The sequence below is a fragment of the Heloderma suspectum genome, chromosome 1, assembly GCF_057233095.1.
Source record: "Heloderma suspectum isolate Gila_16-S chromosome 1, 16-S_ref, whole genome shotgun sequence".
NCBI classification, from domain to species: domain Eukaryota; kingdom Metazoa; phylum Chordata; class Lepidosauria; order Squamata; family Helodermatidae; genus Heloderma; species Heloderma suspectum.
This window is the reverse complement of record NC_139458.1, coordinates 243256763-243284376: the sequence shown is the minus strand read 5'-3', so window position 1 is coordinate 243284376 and position 27614 is coordinate 243256763. Positions and strand designations below refer to the sequence as shown.

The 27614-nt window shown below is 45.4% G+C and overlaps 1 protein-coding gene across 1 annotated transcript; it reads left to right on the top strand.

Moving 5' to 3' along the window:
* Positions 1-394: 394 nt before the first annotated feature.
* LOC146358884 (serotriflin-like) lies at positions 395-27614 on the top strand. The gene is made up of 8 exons (XM_084830314.1): positions 395-452; positions 5507-5568; positions 8966-9079; positions 11916-12006; positions 13023-13168; positions 18318-18412; positions 25120-25208; positions 27295-27614. Exons 2-8 carry the CDS (start codon positions 5509-5511, stop codon positions 27420-27422), a joined length of 723 nt encoding a protein of 240 aa, XP_084686440.1. The 5' UTR covers positions 395-452; positions 5507-5508; the 3' UTR covers positions 27423-27614.

Sequence of the window (27614 nt, the reverse complement as noted above, 5' to 3'; positions counted from 1 at the left end):
CCACACCACAGCAGCCCAGCAGCGGCTGGAATTCCGGCTGTGGCTGGCCCCGGCTGGTGGCTCTGCGGAGTCACTGTGGAGTGGAGCCGGCTGGGGAGGATTTGGGGGTGGGGATGGAATGCCCCCCCCCCCACGGATGGCCCCAGTGGAACCAGGGAAGTGTTTCGTTCACCCGTAGAAGTGCTATGTCAGAGCTGCTTTCTCAGCTGTAAGGGAGTAATAATGCAAAGCTTCAAGTGTTCACAGTTTTGTCAGCTTTAAGGAAGGATGGGGAAGCCTCACACATTGTGGGGGGGAGCCTCTTGCATTGGTTGATCAGCCCCTGCTTGTCAGATTATTTTCACTCCAATCCCCCCCCCCCAAGTATGTTCCTGTTAAGGGACTAAGAATGGTATGGTGCACTCATTCGTGGAGCTCTGCACGGACCAAAGCTGGCTCCTTGAAAAATCTGGGTAAGCCATTGGCTTCTCCTTCTGTAGTCGTGGAGACACCCCCCCTAGAGGTAATGTAGGAAGAAGAACCTAGGCCCAGCATCAGGGGGTGGACTGGGTGAGCAGCTGCTGAGGGCCCAGAGGGGCCCATTCCTATTCCTCTCCCTGAGCCTGCTACTGCTGCAGCTGCCACCATCCTTCTCCTACTCACCCACTCGGCTGGCCAGCCCTGCTGGTGAAAGGAAGTGCCATGGCCAAGCCTGCAGGCCCCAGAGCACCCCATTTCAAAAGAGGGGGGGGAACCCATTTTGAGTAGAAGTGATCTGAACCAATCAGAAACTGTCTTTGGGGAGACATGACCAGTGAGGGCACAGGGTGGTTTTTATGTCACTTCATTGGCTGAGTCTCCCCCAAAGGCAGCATCTGATTGGTTCAGGTCACTGCTACTTAAAACAAAATGCAGGGGGCCTTTGGTGGTGGGGCCAAGGGCCCACTGCAGCCTGGTGTTGGCCTTGGAAGAATCCCTTCTTGTTGGTTGTTATTGTTAAGATGGCTGATCGTAGTTAAGAGGTTCTAGGCCTCCATCGTGTTTTATACTCTAATACATTGTTGGAGTTAATCCCAATGATTCTGTGTCTATTTTGAGTGGAAGCTAGAGAACACTACTGAATGAATCCCTATTAAAATGGGATCGTGAGCATCAGGTAGTGAAATGGCAGATGTGTAGACATAGAGTGGGCATCTTGCTGGCAGGGGCGGGGGTGAGGTCTCCCATTCCACCTTAGCTATGTTTGTCAGAGAACAGGTGGGAGGGATGGAACTCAGCCTGCTGAGCTTCTGCCTGGTCTTGCACTGGTACACCCCACACCACTTTGTGCAACAAGGTTTATTTTACACTGACTTAATAAAAAATATTTTGTGAGACAGAAGATTAGAAGTTGTTCACATAGCCAAAGAAGTGGTAAATGGCACCTGTTGACTTTGTGCCTGACAGACAGAACACTAGAGGAAGGTTTGGGGAAAGAAAAGGAAAGTCTCAATGTAAACCTTACTCAAAAGTCAGCCCTATGCCATATCTGAGTCTTCCATATCTTTCATTGATCTCGCTCCCCTTCTTGCTGCTTTTCCTCTTTTCACGGAGGGAACTCAAGCGGAACACAGCGGGGTAATTTGATAGCTCTTTATCTGCAATCTATTAAAAAATGGAACAAAGGGCATTTAGTGCAGGAGATGCCCTGGAGGGTCACAGCTGGGTCATGGTGTCATGTAAAGATTCCGCAAACTTCCGTGAAGGAGCAGTCTCAATCGCAGGATAAATGTTCCGTGTGAAGGGCCCCTAAGGCTATCTTGTGTTGGCCCAAGCTCCACAAATCCAGGAAACTGGAAGCTAAGGCTGATGCCTTAACAGACATGCTCCGTGATCAGTGATGACGTTGTGCAATGTCACAGATTGTTCTTACTTACAAATGACCCTCCACGAACCCACAGTTTTCCTTGGTCTTTCAGGCAAAAATCCAGATGGATGCCTGGAACCAGCAAAGATGTCCCACGTTGTGGGGCCATGTTGGGGTTGGGGTTAAGAGCATAGAAACTGCCTTATCCCAAGTCATACCATTTGGTCCATCTAGCTCAACATTTTCTACACTGACTGCCAGCAACTCTCCAGGGTTTCAGACAGGATTCTTTCCCAGCCCTATCTGGAGATACCAGGGATTGAACCTGGAACCTTCTGCGTGCAAAATATGTACTCTACTACTGAGCCATGATTGGGTTGCATATTGGGTTGGTTGTGTGGCAAAGGCATTGCTGAAAGGAGTGTGTGTGTGTGTGTGTGTGTGTAAGTCTGTGTCTGTGTCTGTGTGAGGGGGTCTGGTTCTGGTTGAGGTCCAGCTCCTTACCATTCCTTTGGCTGAGCTGCAAGGATGTACAAAAAGGCATGTCTTACTTTCTCCCTGGCTGTCTCACTGATGGGTCTTGAGCATGTGTCCCCCGCACTCCCTGACTGTCCAGTCCATGCCTGTGGACTGCTGAGGCTTGTTCCTTTGTCTATACTTCTGCAGCCTCTTCTGTCCCTCCCCTCTCCTCTCATCTCCTCTCCCTGGTGAAAGAACGCCTCCGTTGGCATGTGTACTGTTTCCCAGACTGGACGTGACCTCTTGTCTCAGAGGATCTGCGTCTTGGACAGCTGGGCCTCTGGTGGGCTGAGCTGTGCCACTGTTGTTTTTCTGCTGCTCTGCTTAACTAACCTTTTCTGTGTCCTTGGGCCAAATATTTTTTCTCTCCTGTGGCACACAAACTTTGTCCTTTTCCTGGCTCTGCCACAGGGCTGCCACAATTCGGGGGGGGGGGGGGCGCTGTGTAGTCTGGTTTGTTTCATTGGGGGCATCGCTCCTTTGTGGGGCCATTTCCATGCCAACATACATGTATTGTCTCTCTCCTCATTGCCGTGCCGGTGTGGTATATTGTTACCATGCCAGCCCATGATAGGTGAGTGTCAGCAGTCCTTCTATGGGCGATGGGAGTGTGGCTATTATTGTTGTTCCATTCTGTGCTTTTTCTAGTGGTGCTTTTGAGTATATGATTCTGACTAAAGTACTCTGATATTTATTTATTTGTGATATTTATATACTGCTAAATATAATAAAATTCCTCAGCGGTTCACATATTGTGGACGTGTATGTGCCTATCTGCTTATCAGGACTATAAATCCATTGCAAGTCAATACAATGGATACTATATTTTAAAATAGCACACGATCAATAATTGTTTAAAAAGTCTATTACAGTGTTTTTGAACTGACAGTGTTACAACCACCTATTAGCTGAGAAACTACTGCACGTTTAGCAAATACATTTTGATGCTGGTATAGGGTTATTGTTTTTGCTGGGGCGGGGGAGCATTCACTTACAAAGCAGGAAGTGTGCTGCTATATATATATACCTCACCAGTGCAGTTTAGATCTAACTCCTGCTGCTGGTCAGAAGACAGAACACCCTGAAAAAGGTAGTGTAAAAGCCTTTATTTGGCCAAAATTCTGCTTCCCAAAGTAATGGTCCATATTCATATTTCAATATAAAAATAAATATTTCACATATATGGAATCTCTTGATGTTATTAAAAGGGAAAATTATGCAGGCAATGAAAGATGATTACCTAATTTAACAAGAGTAGTTATGGATTATTTTGTTCTGGGACAGGAGAACGTCATAGCAATTCTCACTAAAGTTATCAATTAACTTATTAATTGTGATTACGTTCTGTTGAAATCAGTGGGGCTTATTTGCAAATAATTTGTTTAGTATTAACACGTAAAATTGTTTATTGTGAAAATAGCCCTCTTGAAGGCAAACCCCACTAGAGTATTAGAGCAGGTATTATGTGGAATAGGGGTTAAATGGCTTGAGAATGCTCTTAAGATGGAGAAAGTTAACAGTTCTCAGAACAAAGTAATTAGGAATACTCTGCAGAAAACGATTTCTCCAGTGTGTGGAGATCTCCCCAAGGCATGAGAGGGGGAGACATTCATAGCGTGTCCCATTTGTTTTCTCTTCTACTCTTGTTGGCTGCCCCCTCTCCCACCTGCTACAACTACAAGTGTAGTGGAGCAGGAATGTGTGGAGCACTTTTTTCAGCTGATCCTAATAGATTGGTGGGTATGCCGAATACTGCAAGGACTATCTTTGCAGGCACAGCTGTGGGGCTGTCACGGTGAGCTCCTTCACTTCAGCATTTACCAGTGGCTGCAACAATTTAAACTTGAGATGTGTCTCACACCAGAGCAGGCAGAAAAAGCGATGCCTGCCTCATTCCCTAATGTATAAGGCAATATTGAGGGTATGGGCATGTTCTTGCATCTAGACAGGTCAAAGGGGATTTAGTGCTTAAGCAATCATGTTTAGAAGGGACCGCGGTGGCTTAGTGGTTAAGACGCTGAACTGCAGACTGGAAGGTCAGCAGGACAGCAGTTCGAGACCCGAGTGCTGCATGACGGAGTGAGCTCCCATCTTCAGTCCCAGCTTCTGCCAACCTAGCAGTTCGAAAGCAAGAAATTGCAAGTAGATAAATAGGTACCGCTTTGGCGGGAAAGGTAACAGCGTTCCGTGCACCTCGGTGTTCAGTCATGCCGGCCACATGACCATGGAAGCGTCTTCGGACAACGCTGGCTCTTCGGCTTAGAAATGGAGATGAGCACCACACCCTAGAGTCGGACATGACTGGTTGGGGACACCTTTACCTTTAATCATGTTTAGAACTGGACTGTCAACATACAGCAGCAGAGATGAATTTGGATATTCTGAATGGATAAAAAGGGATATGAAATGGATGTTAGGACCTGGAAGATATGTCAAAATACAGTTAGACAATAATTGCTGCAAAAGTACATGCAAAAGCCTACAAGAAAATCTGATGTGTTATTACATCCAATATTATCATTAATGGGAACTGTGTCATAGGGTTAAATGCACTTTCTCCAATTGGAGTTCCTGTCCGAATGTAAAGCAACATTGTTCAAATAATCTCCTATTCTTTAGCTACTTGAAAAACCTGTGTTTAGGCCCTCTGGGCCTGGAGTTTCCATTGCAACTGATAACTAGGGGTCAAAACAACATATTATGTTAAGTACATGGTTGAATGTCACATTTTTATTTTACAAATAGTCGCGGGGGGGGGGCTGATTCAGATCAGGGGGGTTAACCCTTTGTCCCCTGCAGCAGTCTCAATCCAGATGTGGGGGGGCACTCCTGCCAATTGCTCCAATATTTCTGATGCTAATAGCAGGCCTGGGCCCCCAAACCAGTCTACTGCTGCCCTCCTAAGCAGACTAATTAGGGGAGTAAGTCCCATTGAACTGGCTGGGACTTGATTCTGCATAAACATGCTTAGAGATTACACTGCAACGTCAAACACTAATAAGGGTGCAATTCCAATCATGTTTAGACAAAAAAAGTTCTATAATTCTCAGCATTCCTCAGCCAGGGAGTTGAAGGGCTTTTCTTTGTCTAAACATGCATAGGATTGCACCCTAAGCAAGTGAAGATTCTAATCATATTTGCTTACTGTTTTTGTTTCCACAGAAATGCTTCTTCCTATTGTCTTCCTGCTGTTGGCTGCAGTACTGCAGCAATATTTAGGACAGGTATGAAACACAAGACTTGCATAAAACATCAGTCAGACATGGCTTGAGCAGGGCTTTACTAAACTGATAAGGACCATTTCCCAGCAGTTTCACCTCAAAATTGGCTATTTTGTTTCAGCTGTATTTCAAAATTCTTTTTAGAATTGGAGCAGCTGCCATTCTGATTTCTCACGAAGCCCTGTTCTGAGGTGCTTTTTGAATTTTGGGAAATTCACATGGCCCCTGTGTCCTTTGCCACTCACTGGGGGCCATAATTATAGTGGACAGGAGCTGAATATATACAAAGCACACACACACACACGCACACACACACAGGCCAGGTTCGCACGACAGCAGGGGAAGCGATGCAGTATGGGTAGTTGCCACTGCCCCTGGGCATGGTGCTCGCACAGCCCACATGTACTTAATTACCTGCATCACGGGTTGGCATGTTTTACGAACCCATCACACAGCAGGGGTGGCTTCTAACCCACCCCTCAACCCATGGCTTGTAGTAGAAGCCACCCCCACCCTGTGCAACAGATTTGGATGGTATGGCAATCATGATGCGGGTCATTAAGCAAATGTCAGTCACACGAGTGGCACGCCCAGGGTTGGGGGAAACTTCCCATAGTGTGTGGCTTCCCCTGAAATCGTGCGAACCTGGCCACACGCCCTACAGACTTGCTAACCCTTCCTTCAGCTGCTTGTGTCATTCTAGTGCAGAGGGAGGGTAACCTCCAGCACATGGGCCTAATCCAGCCTGCGCAGAGTTAAGCATCCTCCGTGTTCTCTCTTATCTGTAATCTCCTTGAGCCTCAACCTAAGGCATTATCCCATGTTCACAGAATCATGCTCCATGCTCCATTATTTGCAAAGACAGACTGCAGTTGCAAACCTAAATGGCTGGAATGTTATGTGCATACCTTAGAATACACTCTGTTGAATACTGACAGACCCTTAGGTCCAGAGTCTAAAATTACCTAGCTGCACCACTGTGGGCTGCTCCCAAAAATTCTGGGGGGACTGGGGGGTTCCCCCACTGGGGACACACAGACGTCTTAGATGCAGTCAGTTAAAAATTGATACATCCTCTCCTCCCCAACTCTCAATAAAAAGAAAACTTCACGGAAGCGGGGTTGGGGGAGAGTAGGGAGTATGTTTTTGTGGTTGACAGGTTTAGTTTCCAACCAGGTTTGTGGAGTTCCACTGAGTCTGCACAACCTCAGTCAAGTCTCCCAGCACTTTCTGCCTGCTACAGTGGAAGGCTTCCTGCTAAAGGTAGTGCCTGCCGGCAACTTATAATAGGAGGCCAACAGCTCCAGGCATCCAGGCAGGTAGTGTAGCTGGGGAAGAGGGCATAATGAATTGATACTGCTAACTCTGCGGCCCCTTCATCAGCTGCAGCAATGAGCCAGACTTCTTGTTCTGAAACAATGAGTGAAAATGACGCCCCCCTCTCTGCCTGATAAAAAAAAATAGGAGCAGGGGGGCTCTGAGGCTTTACAAGTAGACCGGGTTTTAGAGTTGCACCAAGCACTACTCTGAGACCGCGGTGGCTTAGTGGTTAGGGCGCTGAACTGCAGACCGGAAGGTCGGCAGGACAGCAGTTCGAGACCCGAGTGCTGCGTGACGGAGTGCGCTCCCGTCTTCAGTCCCAGCTCCTGCCAACCTAGCAGTTCGAAAGCAAGAAATTGCAAGTAGATAAATAGGTAACATTTCGGCGGGAAAGGTAACAGCGTTCCGTGCACCTCGGTGTTCAGTCATGCCGGCCACATGACCACGGAAGCGTCTTCGGACAGCGCTGGCTCTTCGGCTTAGAAACGGGGATGAGCACCACACCCTAGAGTCGGACACGACTGGTTGGGGACACCTTTACCTTTACCTTTAATCACTACTCTAACACTATGCCACCAAAAAAGAGGAGGGAGATCCCAAACTTTAAAGTCTCCCCTTGTGTGCACAAACTCTATAATGTACATTTTCATCGTATATTTTCTCAGTACAGTGTCATTCATATACTTCAGCAAGGTGAAATAATTTGTGCTAATTGAGTAGAAAACAAAACCAAAGCCTCAATCTGGTTTTCATTCTTTGTAACTCCAAAACCCCTGCACCTTCCTTTCTGATATTTTGCAGGTTACTTACAAAGAGGCATCTCTACAATGTATGCCATTTTCATAGAAAGTGCCCACAAAACCACGGGGGGGGGGGGTAGAAAGCAAATCCCCTTTACCTTCCAAAACTTTAAACACGCATTTAACACAAAACTCCCTGCACCTAACTGTGTGAAATCTGGCAGATGTCAGCCTCTCATAAAGGGCAACTATGCCCAAATGTCTTAATCAATTTTGTGAAAAAGTTAAAAAGGCATAGCTGTCTGTTCATTTCCCACCTCAATCTGGTACTCCAGACTATTCCTGTTCTTCCTTTTGATTCAGAATCCCAAGCTGTCCAGTCACCTTAAATTCTCTCCTAAATAGAGACTCATGAGGAAAGCCTTCCTTAGCTGCTTTTGCAGTGGTTGCCACATCTTCCTATGGAGTTACTAGTTGTGCTATGCTGTCCCAGTTTTTAACAAAGGCAGTCCCCGATCTTCTCCACCAACAACTTTTTCACAATCAAGGTGCTAAGTAATGTGTCTCAGCAATGTCAGCTGACTTTTCCCTGTCACCTGGCTGTCTCCTGCTCTTGACATTCCTAAGTATTCACACAAACTTAGAAGAGCCATGCTTTGGAGTTGACACAGTTCTTCACAGCCCACATTGTCAGAAGGGCTAATTGGTTGTATGAACTGGCCCTGAGAGGTAGAGCTAATGCACATGTTGTCCTCATAATAAGGGCATAATAAGGGGATGTGTGGAATCAAGCTCTCTGCTTCCTATTTCTGTGGGCAAAAAAAGATGATGATGGTTGTTTTGAAGGTCCAAAGAGGCATTACTGGCTAGAGATCCTTCAAAGCTCTTGCCTTGTTTAAGCTGGATAAATGAGTTTTGGGGTTGGGTTAGATACCTGTTGATTGCAAACAGTAAAGATAAGGATTTCAGCATCTTGTGGTATTCAAATTCAAATAAAGATTATTACTGTACATTAGAGTCATTTAAACATCTTCTCAAGACCCATCTCTTCACACAGATTTTCCCTGAAGTGTTACCCAGCCAGCTGTGATCTGTAGTGCACAGTAAGAGTGTGCAGTTTTACTGCTGATTGGCATTTTTTTAATTATAATGTAGTTTTATTGTTATATTTTATTATTGTTTTGATGGTACAACATTGTTTGTTCACCACTTTGAAACTTTGTGGAAAGCTGTATATAAATTAGAGAGAGAGAGAGAGAAACAAACAAACAAACAGAAAACAAACAAATGGCATTTTTAAAAACAAAGAAATATCTGGTGTAATCTTTTTTGAACTTTAGAATTTCTCAGAATCAGTGGGTACCATCTCTAAAGAGGAACGGAAAGAAATTATTGACAAGCACAATGCCATCAGGAGAGGGGTATTCCCAACTGCCAGCAATATGCTGAAAATGGTAAGATATAATTCATTGATATTGCTAGATACTGTTGAAAGGTTTCACTGTGGTGTTGCAGGCAAACATCCCCCTGCCAATGTCAAAGATGATATAGAACTGGGCGATAGTCACATAGAAAATTTAGAGCCCAAAAGCAAGGTTGTTGACACCAGCGTTTCTGAAAAGTTTCATTGAAGGGATCCAAATCAAATCAATATGTTAATTTCAGCTGCAGAAGATGTGACCTGCAGCTCCTTCAGATTGTTCACTGCACTTACCTGCACCTTCTCTCTCCCAGGTTTCCTTCCCCCACTCCTCCCTGTGATGTTCTCCTCTTTCCCTGATAATTCTGGACCACTGACTGTTTCAGTCCTCATTTCCTAGCAGTGGTCCAATCAGAACAGGATTTGGGGGCAGAGATCCAGGGCCCACTCAGCAGAATAAGCAGGAGGACCCAAATGTAGCAGGGCTGGCTTACCACATCTTAAAGTAATTGAAACAATATACATTGTACCCTGAAGACGCCCTCTCTCTCTCTCCCTCTCCCTCTCCCTCTCTCTCATGCACGCACACACGCATGACCATTAAGTCCAGGACTGAAAATGCCCTATCTGCCCTACTTTTTCCTAGCCCACCCCTAACTTTCTTTGGCTTTCTTTCTCACACATCTGCCCAGGGCTGGCTCCAGGTTTCCAGGGGACCCCGAGACAACATCTTAGGGTGGGCCTTATGTACACTGAACTGGCACGTCATGCAACTGCTCTTCCACCTCCATCGGCTGCCCCCTCCTCTCCCCTCCCCTTCCCAGGAGCGGCTGCTGCGGAGTGTGTGGGTCAATGCTGCCTGCTGCTGGTGCACCGTTGCCCCTTCCAATGTCTGGGGGATGGGAGCATCCCAGGCAGGTGGTGGCAGCTCCTGTGCTCACCCTCAGCTGCTGCTGGGAGGTGTTGGGGAGAGAGGAGGGGGGGTGTCACAGGGGGTGGCTTGCACGCTACGCACCGGCTGCTGCTGGGGAGGGGAGGGGGGAGGGCTGCGATGGCCAAGCAGGGAGAGGGAGCAGCAGCAGCCTGCGCGGAGCCCTAGGGATGGGCGGATTCCCTACCTGCTGGTCCGGGCAGGAATTCGCCCGCAGGGGGAGGTGATCCATCCCTCCCTCCCTCCGGAATCCGTCTGAGCTGGCTCCGCTCTGCGGCGATCCAGCGGAGCCGGCTGCTGTCTCTGCATCGCTGTCGATACGGCCAGCCGCGATTGCCGTGCTGTATCACTCCCCCTTTTAACTTCCTTTTCACCAGTTCCCTCATTTTAGTAGGGGTGTACAGATTCCCCACTGTCTGTTCCAGTGGGGAATCCGTGGGGGGGCATTTACGGCTGCATTTACCTTAAACTAAGACCTTCACGGCTGCAAATGGCGTCCCGGATGCCATTTGCAGCCACAGTCAGTAGTCCCCTTCAGCCAGCGATACGGCATGGCGGCCATATTGCTGGAAGAGCTGGCCGAAGAGGATTCCGTATCGCATGGCAGTATCGCATGGCAGCCATATTGATGGAGGATCCAGCCGAAGGGGATTCCATGTGGAGGTGGGGGTAAGTCTTCCGTTCCGCCATGGACTCCGGGGGGCCGGATTCTTTAGAATCCGGCCTCATTGGAGTCTGTGGCAGAATTCTTCGCCATCCCTAAGTTTATGTTTCCATCATTGCAATGCTGCTTTTTAGCAGAGGCTTGTGTGGTCCAGATGCAAGCTATAAAGCAGACTATGCAGATCAAGACCATTTCTATATGAGGCTTTTATTGCACGCTTATGATTGGTCACTTACGGAAGTTTATGAGTCCTTTACATGACATCCTCAACCTCCAGGACATCTCCTGCGCTTTCTGACCTTTATCCTGGCTTTTAAAAGATCAGGGATAATGCAGTAATAAATGTAAATCCGCTTAATTGGTCATGTGAAATTACGCAGTTCCACTATAACACAGTGCCATCTAGTGGCTGTATAATGAAACATGTCGAACTTGCAGACAAAGGAAGTCTCTGAAAAAAAGCCCATGTCAACCCATGTAAGGAGTCAATCTTAATCCCGCAAATAATCCAGAAGCAGAAGCTCAGGTAAGTTGTGGGATAAAAAGCTTGGCGTGGAGAACACCCAACTGTGTTGTTACAAATTGCAATGGCCATTGGCTTGGTGCAAATAAGATTTGATTTGATTTGACCCAACTGTGCGAGACTTCTGCTTTGTTGTGAGAGGCAATTAATCTTGTGTTACTGTGCTGCCACTTGACAACAGTTTCTAGGATGAATTTTGGAGTACCTGACTTTCTATTGGAGTGTGAGCATGATCTAGGCAAAATGATACACTTTAAGAAATGTTTATTTTAAGGGGAGAGGGTTAAACATGTGCTTCACCATCTCCCACTAAGTGAGTGTGAATGTAAACTGCTTAGGCTTGGCTGCTGGACCATGCCCAATCAATTGACAAAATAACTGCTATTAATTTAAAGAAAGGTTGCGCCTTTAAATAATTTTCAGACTGTCTGACATGACCTAATCAAGCTATGGGGAATGCAAATGGAGCTTCCACAAACATGCACCCCTACCTGGATGTGTAAATAAGTGCTGCAAGTGTGGTTCCACTCTCCAATCCAGCAGCTGGACATGTGCCTGTGAAACCCTTTTTTAAACAAGCAAAATTTCTGATAGTTGGTGGTTTCAGATGTGAAGTTCTGGATTCAGTCTCCTTTCCTTCCAAATGGCAGACCGTTGGATTTTTCGCTGCTCTGCGTGGACTCCATTGTATTGTGTGCATCATGACCTAGTTAAAATGTAATTTCCTCTCTCTCTCTTTTTGCTTTGCTAAGACATGGAGTCAGGGAGCTAGTGAGAATGCTCTGAAATGGGCTGCAAAATGTCAAGCAGAAATAAGTCCCAGAGACAGGAGAATTGTGGATGGTAAGTGAAGAGACTAAGAAAGAGGGTGCTTTCATATATTGTGGAGGGGGGAAGTGGGTTTGCCCCCAGCAGTGCTGCTTCCAGGTTTGGGGGTCTTTGGGCAAGAGGCTTTCACTGGGATTCCCCTCATGAAGTGTACCAATCAACACTAGCATGCCACTGTGGTTGCTGCTGCCCATTTGCTTGTGTCTGCCATGGGCACCATCTGCACCATCGCCCAGAGGTAGAAGACAAGGCATCTGGAACTTACTCTCCTCCTCCTCATTGCTCGCAGGGCCAAACTATGTACAGTCCCAGGTCTGCCCTTAACTGCAGGGGTTTTACTCCCTCGCCCCACCCCAGTTGCCAGTGCAAATATGTGTGTGTGTGATCCAAACTGAGAACTTAGTCTGAGGGATAGGGTGGCTTGAACCCTGGAAAGGATTCCAGGGATTGGGCATGGGCCCCAATAGGGTGTGGGCCTTAGCAGGTGCCCAGTAATAATGACCCCTGAAGCTGGTCCTGGCCACTAAGTGGAAAAGGAACTTGGTTGGGGGCATTTTGAGCAGAAAGATGGCCTCAGACAAAACAAACGTCCCCTCCCCCTGGTCATATACCTGCTCAAAATGGAAACTGCCGTTGGCTTCTTTACACTATAAAAAAACCAACACTTGGGGAGAGAGTCATATGCATCTCCTGTGTAACATCTAGTTTGGTCCTTTCTTGGTAAGACAATAGTTTCCAGTGTTCTGACCAATGAATACAAAGCCACTGGGATGATACAGAAGACTGGGGTGCCTAAAACGTATTTTCTTTTTCATTTTATTAAAATTAGATTTTATTTTTAACAGTATTTTATTAAACAGCTAACCTTAATTTAAATATATTAGATTACTATTTATTTAGGACTTTGGCTGAGATCTAAAAGTCTGTTCTGGTGCAAATTCTTGGGTCAATTTAGCAGCTAATCTTCACAAAGCTGTACTAAGCAATTTGAAGTATACACCCTTTCACAAATATATTTCTTGTCATTGCAGGAATCTACTGTGGTGAGAATTTTTTTACATCAACTTATCCCTTATCCTGGTCAAAAGTAATCCAAATCTGGTATAAAAGAGTGGCTTATTTCAAGTATGGCGTTGGGTCAATCAAGCGTATGTATTACAGCGATCCATATACTCAGGTATGAACAGGAACCTCAGAATCATTTGGCATGTAAATACTTGAGGAATAGAATGAATTAAACTGTGGAAATAATGTACAGAATGTGCACTGTTATAATACCGTTATTAAGCAAATCTTGTGTTATCCTGCATGACGTGTTGAGATGTACATAGATCAGGCTTTAAGGAGTTACGTAGCTGTGAACCACCACTTCTGAGCACACACATCCCTCCCCTCCTGCACCCGCTTCTCCCTTCTGCCCTCAGCTATTTATTTATTTATTTATTTATTTATTTATTTATTTATTTATTGACAACGTTTATATACTGCTCCACATCTAAAAAGATTCCAGAGCAGTAAGCAATAAAAGGTAAAAGGAATAAAACACCATACTAATTAAAACACACACACACACAGAATACCAATAAAAATGGATTTTAAAAGGTGGCTGATTAATCAAGAAAGGCTTGTTGAGATAAACATGTCTTCAGCAGGCGCTAAAAACAACACAGTGTTGGCACCTGTCTGATCTCAGAGGCAGGGAGTTCCACAGAAAGGGAGGCACCACACGGTGACGGAAGGCTCTACTCCAGGTGGACTTCAATCAGGCCATAAGGCCATGCGGAACCACCAGGAGCATCCCATCTGATGACCTCAGGGACCTGGCAAGTTGATAACGGAGAAGGTGTTCTCCCTCAAGTATCCTGGTCTCAAGTTGTTTAGGTCTTCATACACTAGTAGCAAAACCTTAAACCTGTCCCAGTAGTGAATAGGCAGCCAGCACAGCAAAGAAGTAACATGCTGAAAGGGGGCATCTGACAACAGCCGAGCTGCTGCATTCTGCACTAGCTCCAGCTTCCGGACCAGCCTTAAGGGCAGCCCCACATAGAGCGCATGGCGGTAATCACTCTTATGCTCAAGAGAAGCTCCTTCCAAAGTCTGGCAGCACTTTATCAGACAGCAATGTCTGTCCAGAAACGGGAGGGCTGGAGGAAGATTCAGAAAATCGACTGCACACCTGTAAGGTCACCTATTGTTGGGGTACTAATCTTAACACTATGTTCATGGCCAGGCCTTAACGCCCTTCTGCTTTTATTGGAAGTGATGTAGAAAGAGGAGTATGCGTATGATTCTTGGCTTTAGAATCTTGTAAGAATAAAACTCTCTCTACCTTTTCCTGTACACTTCTGCTCATCTTAGAGGGGATGGCTACCTCCTCTCTAGCAAGCAGCTCTGGAGAGCAGCTGTTTTCCCCATGTATGGACTGAGTGCAAATCTGGAAGACTTGCAAGGGGCTAGGTCACAAAGAGAAACAAATAGAGGAGAACTCTGGGATCGTTATGTAGCTTCAGTACTATGACCCACTTTGTGGAGACCAAACTACTAGAAAACAAGGAATTATTCCAAGGAGTGAAGAGTACTGACAAACCAAAAAGTAAGATATTGCTATGCATGAAATTACTAAACTAGTGTTTAGTAGAAATGTCTGAATGATAATTTGAAAACACCACCATAATACACAAATAAAATAAGTGTCTGTATTGTACAGAAGCAATCCAATTTATTTATTTTTATTTATTAATTAAATTTATTAATCGCCCATCTACCTGGTCACCCAGCCACTCTGGGTGATCTACAGAGTGTATAATAAAACAATTTAAAACAAAATTCTACAATAAAAACATTTTCTAAAATACCCTAACCCACCCCAAATGCCTGCCTGAACAACCATGTCTTTAATGCACGACGGAAGCTCATTAAAGAGGGGGCATGGCGGAGTTCCCTAGGGAGGGAGTTCCACAGAGTGGGGGCCACCACAGAAAAGGCCCTCTCCCTCATCCCCACCAGTCTAGCTGTCCTGGCTGATGGGGCAGAGAGAAGGCCATCCAAGGCTGATCTTGTTAAGCGGCCTGTCTGGTGTTGCTGGAGGTGCTCCTTAAGATAGGCTGGGCTGGAACCATATAGGGTTTTAATGGTCAAAACCAACACCTTGATTTTGGCCCAGAAAACAACTGGTAACCAGTGCAACTCCTTCAGCACTGGAGTGATGTGATCTCGCCGGCGGCTGCCTTTAATCAGGCGAGCCACCGTGTTCTGTACCAGCTGCAGCTTCTGAACCGTCTTCAAGGGTAACCCCACGTAGAGCACATTACAGTAGTCTAAACAAGAGGAGACCAGGGCATGTACTACCGATGGGAGCAGATGGTCAGGAAGGTAGGGGTGCAGCCGCCGTATCCGATAGAGTTGGTACAGCGCACCTGAGCCTCCATGGACAGCTGGGAGTCGAAAATGACCCCCAAGCTGCAGACCTGGTCTTTCAAGGGGAGCCGTACCCCATTCAACACCAGGTCAAGATCCCCCAACCTCCTCTTGTCTCCCACCAAAAGTACCTCAGTCTTGTCAGGGTTCAGCTTCAGCTTATTCCTCCCCATCCAGACACTCACCGTCTCCAGACATTTGGACAGGGATTGTACGGCCAACCTTGGTGAAGATTTGAATGAGAGGTAGAGCTGCATGTCATCCGCATATTGATGATACCGCACCCCAAACCTCCTGATGATAGCCCCCAGCAGCTTCACATAGATGTTAAATAGCAATGGGGAGAGGATAGAACCCTGTGGCACCTCACAAGTGAGCAGCCACAGGTTCGAAACCTCCTCTCCCAGTGCTACCCTCTGGTACCTGCCGGAGAGGAAGGACCAGAACCACTGCAATACGGTGTTTCCAGTGTCCAACCCCTCCAGGTGGTCCAGGAAGATACCGTGGTCAACGGTATCAAAAGCAGGAGCATTCGCCCCGATCCAGAGCCCTCCTCATATCATCCACCAAGGCAACCAAGGCCGTTTCTGTCCCATGCCCAGGCCTGAAGCCCGACTGAAATGGATCTAGATAATCGGCTTCTTCCAAGTGTGCCTTCAACTGCATCGCCACCACCCGCTCAATCTCCTTGCCCAAAAATGGCAGATTCGAGACTGGGTGAAAGTTGTTCAGAACTTGGGGTCCGAGGAGGGCTTCTTTAAGAGTGGTCTTATCACTGTCTCCTTGAAGGCTGATGGCATCACACCCTCCTCAAGGGAGGCATTCACCACTGCCCTGATCCCCTCATCCAGTCTCTCTCTGCAGCCCATAATAAGCCAAGATGGGCAAGGATCAAGTAAGCAGGTGGTCAGCCTCACAGATGAAAGCACCTTGTCCACTTCATCAGAAGGAAGAAGCTGGAACTGATCCCACAAAACCGGTTTCCCACAGGCCGCCTCTTGGTCACTAATTGTATCCATAGCGCATGGAATAACACTCCGAATCTGATCAATTTTATCTGCAAAGCGCCTTGCCAAGGCCTCACAGGAGGCCTTAGAATGCTCCAGTGGTTCCAGAGCCACTGGACGGACCAGGCTCCAGGCCACTTGGAACAGCCTCCTTGGACAGCACCCTGCGGACGCGATAGAGGCAGCATAATACTCCTTTTTTGCTGCCTTCACTAGGGATGCACGAAAGTCACTTACCTGGTCTCGCAGCTTGCTTCGCGGTGGGGGGGGAGGCGCTTCGCTGCTCCCCCCGAAGTTCAGGCTGGGCGGGGGAGGCTTCCTGCCTCGCCCGGCCGAAATTCAGGCAGGGGAGAAGTGCCCCGTCTCCCCGGCCGCGAACTTCAAAAAAAAAAACAAAAAACGCCCCTGTGATAGGCTACGTAATGATTAACGTAGCCTATCATGGCTAGATTTGCAAAGTCAGCCGTGATAGGCTACGTAAATCGTCACGTAGCCTATCACGGGTGACTTAAAAAAAAAAAAAAAAAGCGCGTACGCAAATGGCGTCCCCCATAGGGAGCCGCCATTCGCGTTCCTTATTTGGTCCCTGTAGTCTACGTAAAGATTTACGTAGACTACGGCGAAAATAAGGGCAACGCTATTTGCGATGTCAAAAGACCGGCTGCCGCCCCCGCCCCTGACGAAGACCTGCCAAACCGCCGCCGGGACCCGCCGCCAGGAGGGACATTCGTGAAAGGTAAGTCCCATCCCGGGGGGGGGGGCGGGAGGCAGGGGCGCGGAGAATTTCTCCCCGAACAACCTTCGGAGGACCGAATGCGTTGGCACTCGGCCCCCCGAAGTTTCGGGGAGAAATTCTCCCCCATCCCTAGCCTTCACTGCCATGTGATAGGCCAAAGATACAGCTCTAGCCCGTGTCTGGTCGTAGGGATTTTGGAGAAATCCGCCACGGACTCCAGTGAGGCTGGATTCTTTGGAATGAATCAAAAAGGCTGGATTCTTTGGTGAATCAAAAAGGGACGCAAATAGCGCCCGCTACGCTATTTGCGTTTCCCTTTATTTTCGCCGTCATAGTCTACATAAATATTTATGTAGATTAAGACAGCCAAAAATAAGGAACGCAAATGGCGGCAGCCGTAGCCACCGCCATTTGCGTACGTGGTTTTGGGTTTTTTTTTTTCCCAGAGCCCTCCACGGCCGGAAATCCAGCTGTGGACGGCTCTGGCCTGGCTGGGCCTGGCCGGCTGCTCCGCGGAGCTGCCGCAGAGCACAGCCAGCTGTTCAAGGATTCCGGGGGGGAGGAATGGATCACCTCCCCCCCGTCGAGGATTCCGGGGGAGGGACAGAACGCCTCCCCCCCTACCATCAACATAATCCGCGAAAGGTAAGTCACTTTCGTACATCCCTAAAGAATACTTTATATTATATAGAAACTGAGAAAATTTTTAAAATTACTCAGAGGTATAAAGAATAATTGAAAATACCCCTCGCCCAAAAAATCACATAATCCAATTTGTGTCCAAATCTTTTATCTAATTCCAAAAAGAAAAAGAGCCAAAAAAAACCCCCAACCAAAACAAAACAAAGAAATCTTAACACATGATCCTTCACATGTACGTATGTCTAAAAACGCAAAGTTCTGAATGTGACAAAAGTATGGGCCGTACATTTGCTGTGAATCCAGCATTGTCACTGTGTAGTGTATGAAACAGGTGAGAGTGTGGCCCCAACTTTGCCTTATATAGGTAATCCTGCACTCCTGAAGCTGGTTGAACTAAATCTACTTCATTATGCTTGAAAAATCCTGCCATCATATGATAGTATGATTACAAGAATTACATGGATTTGAATTCTGGATTTAAATTTAACTTTTAATGTTTCCCTTTGCCCTCCTTACATTCATAGCTCGTTTGGTATAATTCGCATCAGACTGGATGTGCACTTGCCCACTGCCCAAAGCATCGTACTCCTTTCCTATATTTCTGCCATTATTGCCCTAAGTAAGTATCAATTTTGAGTACAATGTTCTTGTTTCAGCTGTTCAAGAGCTCCATGTGCTTTTGGATGCATGCACAAAGTGCTCAATCCTTAGATGAAAAAGGACACTGGGACATCAGTGTGATGCCTCTTCTAAACCATTCTCTCTGAGAGTCTTGCACAGAGAGTCTTTTATGTGTGGGGAAATTCAACTCCCCCGCCGGCACATAAAAGACTTTATGCATATAGAAAATTCCCCCACAACAACTCCCTGTCTGCAATCCAAAGTGGTATCATTCAGCTAAATTATTAGGTGTGGAAATTTTTTATTTTATTATTATTTATTATTAAATTTATTAATCGCCCATCTGGCTGGTCACCCAGCCACTCTGGGCAATGTACAACATACAATAAAACAGTTTAAAACAATAAAATTCTACAATAAAAACATTTTCTAAAATACCCTAACCCACCCCAAATGAAATTCTTTACTGCAACGTGCATGCTACCATCTTGAATCAGTAATTGCCAGCTCAGGGCCATCTGCTGGGAGTTTTGGTGTGGGGGTGGTAGAAAAATATCTGCACTAGAATCCAGTCAAAGGGTGGATATACCTATATTATCTAAAGTAAAGAAGCAAACCTCCTACTTAGGAAGGGCAACATCTGTGCCTAGCAGCAAAAGCAGGGGTATCAGAGAAGTAGATACACTACCCCGGGACACTGTTCACATGAACAGTAATGATAGCAAGGTGAGCAATTGGATCTTATAATTTTAGTCAAAAAGTTTGGAAATCAGAGGAAAGTATGCTCTACTTTTGTTTCCGTTTCTGGTATTAGGAACTTAAATTATAGTGGTATGAATGTGTGCCCCTCAGGGAAAGGTTTACTCAATAAAGGAAATACCCCTTGGAACCCCAGATCTTCTTGCCTTTATCAGCATTTGTGTTCTTTGTCATTTCAGCAAGCTGCTGCACTCTGCTCAGAGCAGAAGGCAAAGTGGGTGAGGGAAAAGGTCATGGAGACTCCTCCGTTGTTCAGAGAGAAATACAGATCCTTAGGAAAGGCCAAGCTTTTGTCTTGGGGTAGCCATTTAGATCAAAGTAAGCAAAAGAATCTCACATGTAAGAATTAGAAGGTTAAGATCACAGTTCAAAAGGTTTTCCCCACTCCTCTGGTAGGTAGTGAAATCAGGGGTAGAAGATAAAAATCTGAGAATCTGGATTTGGAAGGAACAGAATGTTCTTGTCCTTTGGCATCATCCTCCCTGAATTAGGGCCTATCCCAGTGCGCCCTCCCTTTCTTCATTTACAGAACTTTCCCCTTGCAACCTAGGAGTTTAGCGCTGGTAGTGAGCAGAAGGGGTGTTTCACCCAGACAACTGAGATCCCCAAGCTATATCCCAGTTGCTAGTTCTTATAGTCACCATTACAGTGCAGACCAGAGGGATACCATTAGTAGGAGTCAATATTTGACTTCTCCAAACAACATCACTGTGTCTAATGACAATCACTGTTACGTCCCTTTCACTGAAGATGTCTGTCCTTACAGAGTTTGACTTACTTGAAAAACATTCCAACTGCTGTTATTGACACTGTACTGGAGTTTGTTTGTTTGTTTGTTTGTTTATTTATTTATTTTATTGAATACCTATAAGCAGTTTTTCTAGACATTGTACAATTCAAAAATAATAATATAATACAACATTATATCAGTTAAAATCTTGCACAGTATAAACCCAAATGCCACATACTTGCCTCAGCATAAACAGATTAATAAATGCAATGTGGATTGCATGTGATAAAACAACCTTCCTCAACCTGGCCCCCTTCAGATGTTTTGGACTATGCTGGCTGGGGATTCTGGAAGTTGTGGTTCAACACAGCTGGAAGGTGCCAGTTTGAGAAAGGCTGTGTTAAAACCTCCCCTGCCCACCCTGACATTGACTGTGGCTTTTGCGACCGAAAAGGTTGTGCACTTCTGCCATAAACTATGCCAAAACTAAGGTTATGTTTTTTGTCAAGTGTACTCAGTGACATACATGGTTCTTGGATGGGCGCACCATTGAGCAGCTATTTGGTTTCAGATGTTTGGGATACATTGCCATGAATTTGGTATTTGGAAATCCTGTATCACTGCCAGCAGTGTAGTGGCAAATTCAGAAGTGCAGGGTCCCTTCATGACAGTCATAGCCACGCCCCCCACAGCCACGCCCCTTTTAACATTATACAACCTTGTAAGATATACAGCCTTCAACTGGGATCCCAGAACAGTGCAGGTGAGAGTAAGGTAGTGGTATTTCAATTGGACGTCTGAGAAAAAATGCAGAGGTGTTAAAATCTTTTTCACTCACTCACTCACTCACTCATTCACTCAAACACAAACATTTTAGGTTTTCAAAATATGATACCTACGGAAGCTTCACCCTCTCAACTCAGCCCTCATGGACAGATCCCTTCTCATTTAAACAGCCCCCTTGCACACTCCCTTGGTGCCCCAACATTACCCATTAGCCTTCCCTAAGCTCCTTCGTTATATCTCCCCCCTCCCCCTCCAACAGAAATGTCCACACACCCAGATGGATTGAACTACACACACACACACACACACACAATTTGGAAATGCAGAAGCTCATTGTGACAGTCTCCAAGGGCAGTCCAAAAATTTCAGGCAGCTGTGTTGCTCCATATCAACAAACCAGTTCTAGGAGTTTTCATCTCTACCAGGAGCCCGTCTTTGGTAAAGCGAATAGGTCTTAATTGCCCATTCCAGGCCAAGTCATCCCAAATACTTTGCATTCCAACATGGAACAATATATCGTTGCTTGGAAAATTCATTCCCCTCACAGCTACAGTGAGGATCGGAGCTAAGCTCAGAGGGAAAAGGGAATTCTGAGCGGGGTGGGGGGTGGCAGGTGACATCACAGTCCCTGCTAATGAAAAAGTGCTGGGGCTGCATCCTTGCAAACCCTGCCTCCACTACACCACTGATCACTGCCATTAATTGTTCTAAGAACCTGGAGAGTGATTTACAATTTTTATAGATCAAAGGGTTAGGGAGCTTAAAAATGCTGGTGAAATGTGCAGGTCTCAGTCCCAGAAAATAGTTTTGAGCACTCAGTAATGCTTGCCTGAAAGGCACAGGGATGGACGAATCTGTCAATTTCAGTTTCTCCCACATTCAGATTTTTTAAAATCTAAAGTTCTTTCCAGGCTATTATGAAGAAATATGCAAATTTTGGTAGGTTCTTATCGAAAAGCAAACCAAATGAAGTTCTCATCCAGGTATATCAGCCAGCTGGGAACAGGTGTTCAAGAGGAACAGGTGTTCCTAGCATTTTGCTATTAAAGATGAGGAGGAGCCTGTGAGAAAAAAGATGTGGCAACCCTAATTCAACACGACAAACATGGTTGAATACACAGGGATTCAAAGCCAGATTTTTATGAGCTAAACACACAAAGCCCTCTGCCTGGATGGGTGGTTTTTTTCCCCCAGTTTTACATGGAAAATTTTTAAAATATCAAGTTTTTTCCAGCCAGTTTTTTTATTTTGTTTTTTTTACAAAATCTGCAAAATTTGGTAAGTTCTTGTCAAAAATTCTCATTTATCCAAACAAAGGAAAGTTGAACATTAGAAGCCCCCAAACTCTTCTTCGGCTGAGATTAAAGTCTGAGCTGGAGAAAATTTTTAGCCTTACTCTTCGAGGCATCCACCTTGGCAAAGCCATTGAGACATTCTGCTGTTCGTGTGTGTGTGTGTTTTAAAAAGATGCCCCTGATAAAAGTAGGGAGGGCCCTTTGAAGCCCTTTGGAAAGCAGGCCTCAGCAAAGAAACAGAGAAACATCTGGACTGCTTTGCTACTGCTTTTTAGAGCCTTGTATTCGCTTGGAAAATGAAGTGAGCTGTTTCTTTCTTTTCCTTTTGGTTCACTTCTGACTCTCTCCAAGTTGAGCAAAGATAAGCTTGCCCATGCTTACTTGTGGGATTAGCCTTAAAAATGTATGTGACTAAAGCTGTCTTCCAAATGTTTTATGATGCTGATAGGCAGAGTTCTCAATGCTATGGGAATTCTCAAGAATAAATATTGGATACTGGCTTTCTTCACACAGCTTTTATCCTGAGATTGAACTTGCTCCTTCATGGAAGTTTGTGGGCTCTTTCCATGACACCGTGATCATTCAAGGCTCTCCTGCACTAAATGCCCTTTGTTCCGTTTTTGAATAGATTGCAGTTAATGAGCTAACAAATTACCCTGTTGTGTTCTACTTGAGTTCCCTCCTTGAAAAGAGTGAAAATGGCAAGAGCAAGATCAATGAAAGATAATGGAAGACTCAGATACGGGGACAGGGGGGCCGGGAAGAAGCAGGTGAAAAAGGGAGTCGTCGTGATCCTGCATTTAAATTGAAGCAGAAAGCCCCATTTTAAGTGCAGGATTTTAGGCTGGTGTAGAGATGCCAGCCTTAGGGGAGAGGTCAGCCTCTCTTTAGTTAAAGCTTTGAATCCACAAGACCCAGTGGTTGTATTGGAAAGCAGTAGTGGGTGCAGAAGACTACTGTCTCCCTAGATTGTGTTGTCAGGAACAGCTGGCAAAGGGTGACTGGACAAGAAGTGCTTAGATCTGCTGCTGCATTTGACTCGACTGGGGTGGGGGGATCTTCACGATAACAGAATGAGAAGCATGTTAGAGTATTACCAGGATTTTCATGGAATCAGCTTTGGTCCATCAGGGACACACAAAGCAAGATAAGCCAAGTGTACTGTACCTTTAAAATCTGGTTTTCAGGGATCACACAGGGCTTGAAAGGAACATACTTCTGGGTGGGGTAGGGGGAGTAGAACTGAACATCATCAAACTTGCAGGGACTGTTCAACCAATGAGAGAGGCTTGTTTCCCACCCCTGTCCAGGCTCCCCACCCTGCTACATCTAATTTTCCCCGTGTGTGCAGATTTCCCTGAAGAAGCCAACATCCCCTGTTCTAGAGTGCAGTATCTAAAGACTCCCTCTGAGAGCTTCCTCCCACCCCAATTTTGCCACATCCCAGCAATCTGCTGCAGAGTTATTGCTCCCACCCCATTTTCCCCCATGTGTGCACTTTTGCCTATTGCTTCCAACCCTCCTTTCTCCCTTTCTCCTTCTCCCTGCTCGCAATGAGAAGCTCCCATAAACTGAAAGATCATTACTGTGATAAAGTGGAGAAGGGACTTTACATAACAGAGAAATGACTTTACATCAGAGAAACTACAGAAGTCAAAGAAGCACAACATGCAATACCAATTTAAGAGAGCATCAGGGAAGCAAAAGAGTGCTTTAGGGCAAGTTACTAATGTTAGCCTTTAACCCTTTCACTGCAGGGGAGCGAGATTTATTTCTTACTTCTGAGTAAGCATGCACAGAAGGGGGGATATGTTAAAGATTAAAAGCAGGCTACTTAAGGTGAACCAGTGTCCCCACTACTGCAGTAATATGAGGGGTTGCAGCTGCGCTCCCGCGGATTTTCTCAATGGGAAAAACTACTTCCACAGGGGAAATGAGGCAATGGGGTGTCCCACCCCCTTGACTATGTCACCGCCAGGTCACACAGGCATGCCCAGGATTTAGTGTGTGTGTGTGGGGGGCATGGAACACTGTGGCAAAACTGCCAGGGAGCCCCTTTCAGTACAAAAGTCAGAGTAAAAGGAGTTTCAGAAAATGTGGGTTTTCAAGAGGGAAGCAGCCGGTTGGCAGCGGATTCGTGACAACGTCCTCTGTCATGAAGGAACTCAGACTGCTCTAAGTTTGCAGTAAATCACTCGTGATGGCAGCCCCCAGGAGATCTAAATATCACAATCAGAATGTCATTTAAGAGCAGGATGCTAGTTCTGACTCAGACTTTATTAATTAATTGTACAACAGATGTTCTTGTGATCAAAACATAATCTAACATTTCTGGGTCCCAGGATGGCCTCTATATGCTTAGGATTTTAAATTAGCAGCTCTCTGAGGTGACAGGCACAGGCCTTCCACATCACCTGCTATTGGATCCTTTTAAATGGAGTTGCCAGGGTCCCTCTGCATATGAAGCGTGTGTTTTACCATGAGTTTCAGTTGCTCTCACTGAAGGTACAGCCCTCTTGCTCTCTTCACACAACAAGGCTAGAACCAGCAACCTTCTGCTTTTTTGAGCCACTGCTGTGACCAGCAAGTCATGCGGCACAGGCATATTGGAGGACATGATATTGTAAATCTTACAGTGTCCTCTTTATGACAATTCTAGACATTTTTAGAGTTTCTCCTTTACGTAGGAGGTGGATGGCCAGTGGAAGAAATAATTTGCAGCCTGCTTGGTGATAACACATGGTTGTAATCTGCCCAGAAAGCTTCAGCTGTGGGGCAGTATAGAAATGATGATGATGCATATGGTGGGGACAGGATGGGAAGCATTTTTTGCTGTAGCTGCTAGAAAGCTGTGCCAAAAATACTTGACTCAGACAGCAGCTAATTTCACAGGGGGCTATTTGTTTTTAATATATGCTTGCCTGGAACATTATGGGCACAACTTTGGTTTTTTAGTCATAGTTCTGTGATTCTGTAATGGCATGTGGTGATGCCATTGACCAAATCAATATTGTGAAAGTAATGCGAGCTCCATCAAAGCTGTCATACTATGTAAGCTATAAAAGTCCTCCTACATGATATCCTTATTCCAGTAATGTCTGGTATAAAACATGTTTCATTGTTCTGTGATTCCAGTGGGAATGTGGTAGAAAAACTGCCAAGACCTTACAAACAAGGTATACCGTGTGGTGACTGCCCTGACAACTGTGAGGATAAGCTCTGCAGTAAGTTGCTGATGATATATGTTACTAATTACCAGGATTACAGGATGAGATACAGACTGAGACTCAAAAATTTAAATGCAATTCCTAGAACACCTTTAGATAAAATACTGTTCAGTTCAGTTCATTCACACGACTTTCCACATTCACTCAAATAGTTACCAGTGTTGGAGTGACAGAACCTTGTGACCAACCAGGTCATATTCTCAGAAGCTGGAGGTGGGCTATGTGCAGCTGCTTCTCTGGTGTCACTGTCCATGTCTTCCTCAGACTTCTGCTGATTTGGATGTATCTTAAATACTTTTCCTTCCCAAGGCTTTCCATGTTGTGGAAAAACATGTCTTCTGACTATGTGTCCTGGTTGCACATTAATTGGGCTCATTTTATCTTTTTTGGACATTTATCTTTTCGATGCTAAAGGACATCACCTTTCCCTCAGCAGCCTCAACCACCACTTCATCTGCGACCAAAATATGATATTTGCCTTAGACGTTAGGCTTATTTTGGAAGTCTCTTTTCTCTTCCAACTCCACTGATTAACTGCATCTTGTTTACATTCCACATTCAGTTTTGCAGTTCCACATTCAGCTTTGCATATACGCACACATGTTTGTCCAATTCTTCAGCCGTTTTCTTCTTCTAACTCTACATGTTTCTTTTGGTAACTTTTTCCATTCAAACCTCAAGGAACCCCTTCACCCCAAAAAGGAACCATTATACGTTTTTACATGACATATAAAACAACTCCTCTGAATAATATGAATTGAGCACTCCCAGAATCTGCGCAAAGCTAGTTTTCCTTAGGGCAGTTGTTCCCAACCTTGGTTCTCCAGATGGTGTTGGACTATAGTTCCTATCAGCCATGCTCAGCATGACCAGTAATTGGGGATGATGGATGTTGTAGTCCAACAACATCTGGGGACCCAAGGTTGGGAAACACTGCCGTAGTGAGTCATCTATGTTATTTCTTATAAAGCTATATTAAGATTTGGCCCTGTAAGTTTCCCTGAGAAGTCCACCATTTAAGTACTGCCACAAAGAAGGCTTTATTAAGAATGAACCTCCCATTGGAGCAGATCCCTAAGCAAGTACTCTTCTGGAATCATTCCCTACAATAGGCTGGGACCAGGTGATTAGACTTCTATGAGTAATAACTGCTTAACACTATCAGTCAAGTCGAGAAACAGATAGGAAGCCACTAGAGTTAAGCTAGAAGTGGAGTAAGATGGGTATATGATATGCTATCTACAGTATAAAAGAGGATATGTGTGTGTCTGTCTATGCATCCGTCAGTGCCATAGCTCCAAGCCCGTGAAATCTTGACGATCTAAGGGCTATTTTTAGAATGTATTAATTAATTTTCATTATCTATTTTATTTATTAAATTTCTTAATCGCCCATCTGGCCGGTCACCCAGCCACTCTGGGCGATGTACAGCAATACAATGGTTTTAAAACAATTCTACATTGAAGCATCATATTTCTAAAAATACCCTAGCCCACCCCAAATGCCTGCCTGACAACCACGTTTTTAATGCGTGGCAGAAGCTCATTAAAGAGGGGGCATGGCGGAGTTCCCTAGGGAGGGAGTTCCACAGAGTGGGGGCCACCACAGAGAAGGCCCTCTCCCTCATCATTAATTTAAATGTGGCCATGTGGTTGAAGCCTGCAGTAGCATTTTCACTCGCTAGGGGCAGACATCCCTAACCAGTGCATAAGTTTGCAGTCGACAGTTTGAAACCAGGGGAGATTAGTAGATGAAGGGACAGAGTTATGCTCATGCTCCCTCCCCCCACCCCCTGCTGTGAGGCAGCCTCCCTGCAGGGGAATGGTGTGAACAGACTCCTCTGTTAGGGGGCTATAGGCAGGGGCCATGCTTAAGGGTGCCAGCGGGTCCATGTTCTCAATGGGCAGAATGCTCAGAATGAGGCCAACAAATAGCTTTGATTAATAAGGATAAATCAGTTTGACTTTAGGAAGATTAAAATAATGCAGTGTAGAAACTGGAGGGAAGAGCAAGAAAAATTTAAATAATGGGTGGCTCTCTCTTTCTTTTGCATCTAACTTTGTTTTGGTTTGATTGCTTACAGCCAACCCATGCAAGTATGTGGATCAGCTATCGAACTGTGATATACTGCAAAACATGTCCAGCTGTGATGAAGAATTGTTGATAGAAAACTGCAATGCCACTTGTAAATGCACAACAGAAATTAAGTAATATACGAGAACATCACAAATATTGATCTTGAGAAAACTGTTCTTCATTGAAGAAGATGGAAATTCAGCATTACAAGGAAACTTCTATTTTCCCTCTGGCTGATCAGAAATTGGCATTTAAAATTATTGATGTAAAAGCATTTCCAGTGGTCATTTGCAAAGAGAGTGAGATAAATGTTTCAAACAGTGTGCC

Bases quoted from the DNA above. Each gene is read 5' to 3' on its own strand.
- LOC146358884 (XM_084830314.1), top strand. From the start codon at position 5,509: ATGCTTCTTCCTATTGTCTTCCTGCTGTTGGCTGCAGTACTGCAGCAA. The intron at 18,413-25,119 runs GTAAGTATCAAT...CTGTGATTCCAG, and splicing joins TTCTGCCATTATTGCCCTAA to TGGGAATGTGGTAGAAAAAC. The intron at 25,209-27,294 runs GTAAGTTGCTGA...GATTGCTTACAG, and splicing joins CTGTGAGGATAAGCTCTGCA to CCAACCCATGCAAGTATGTG.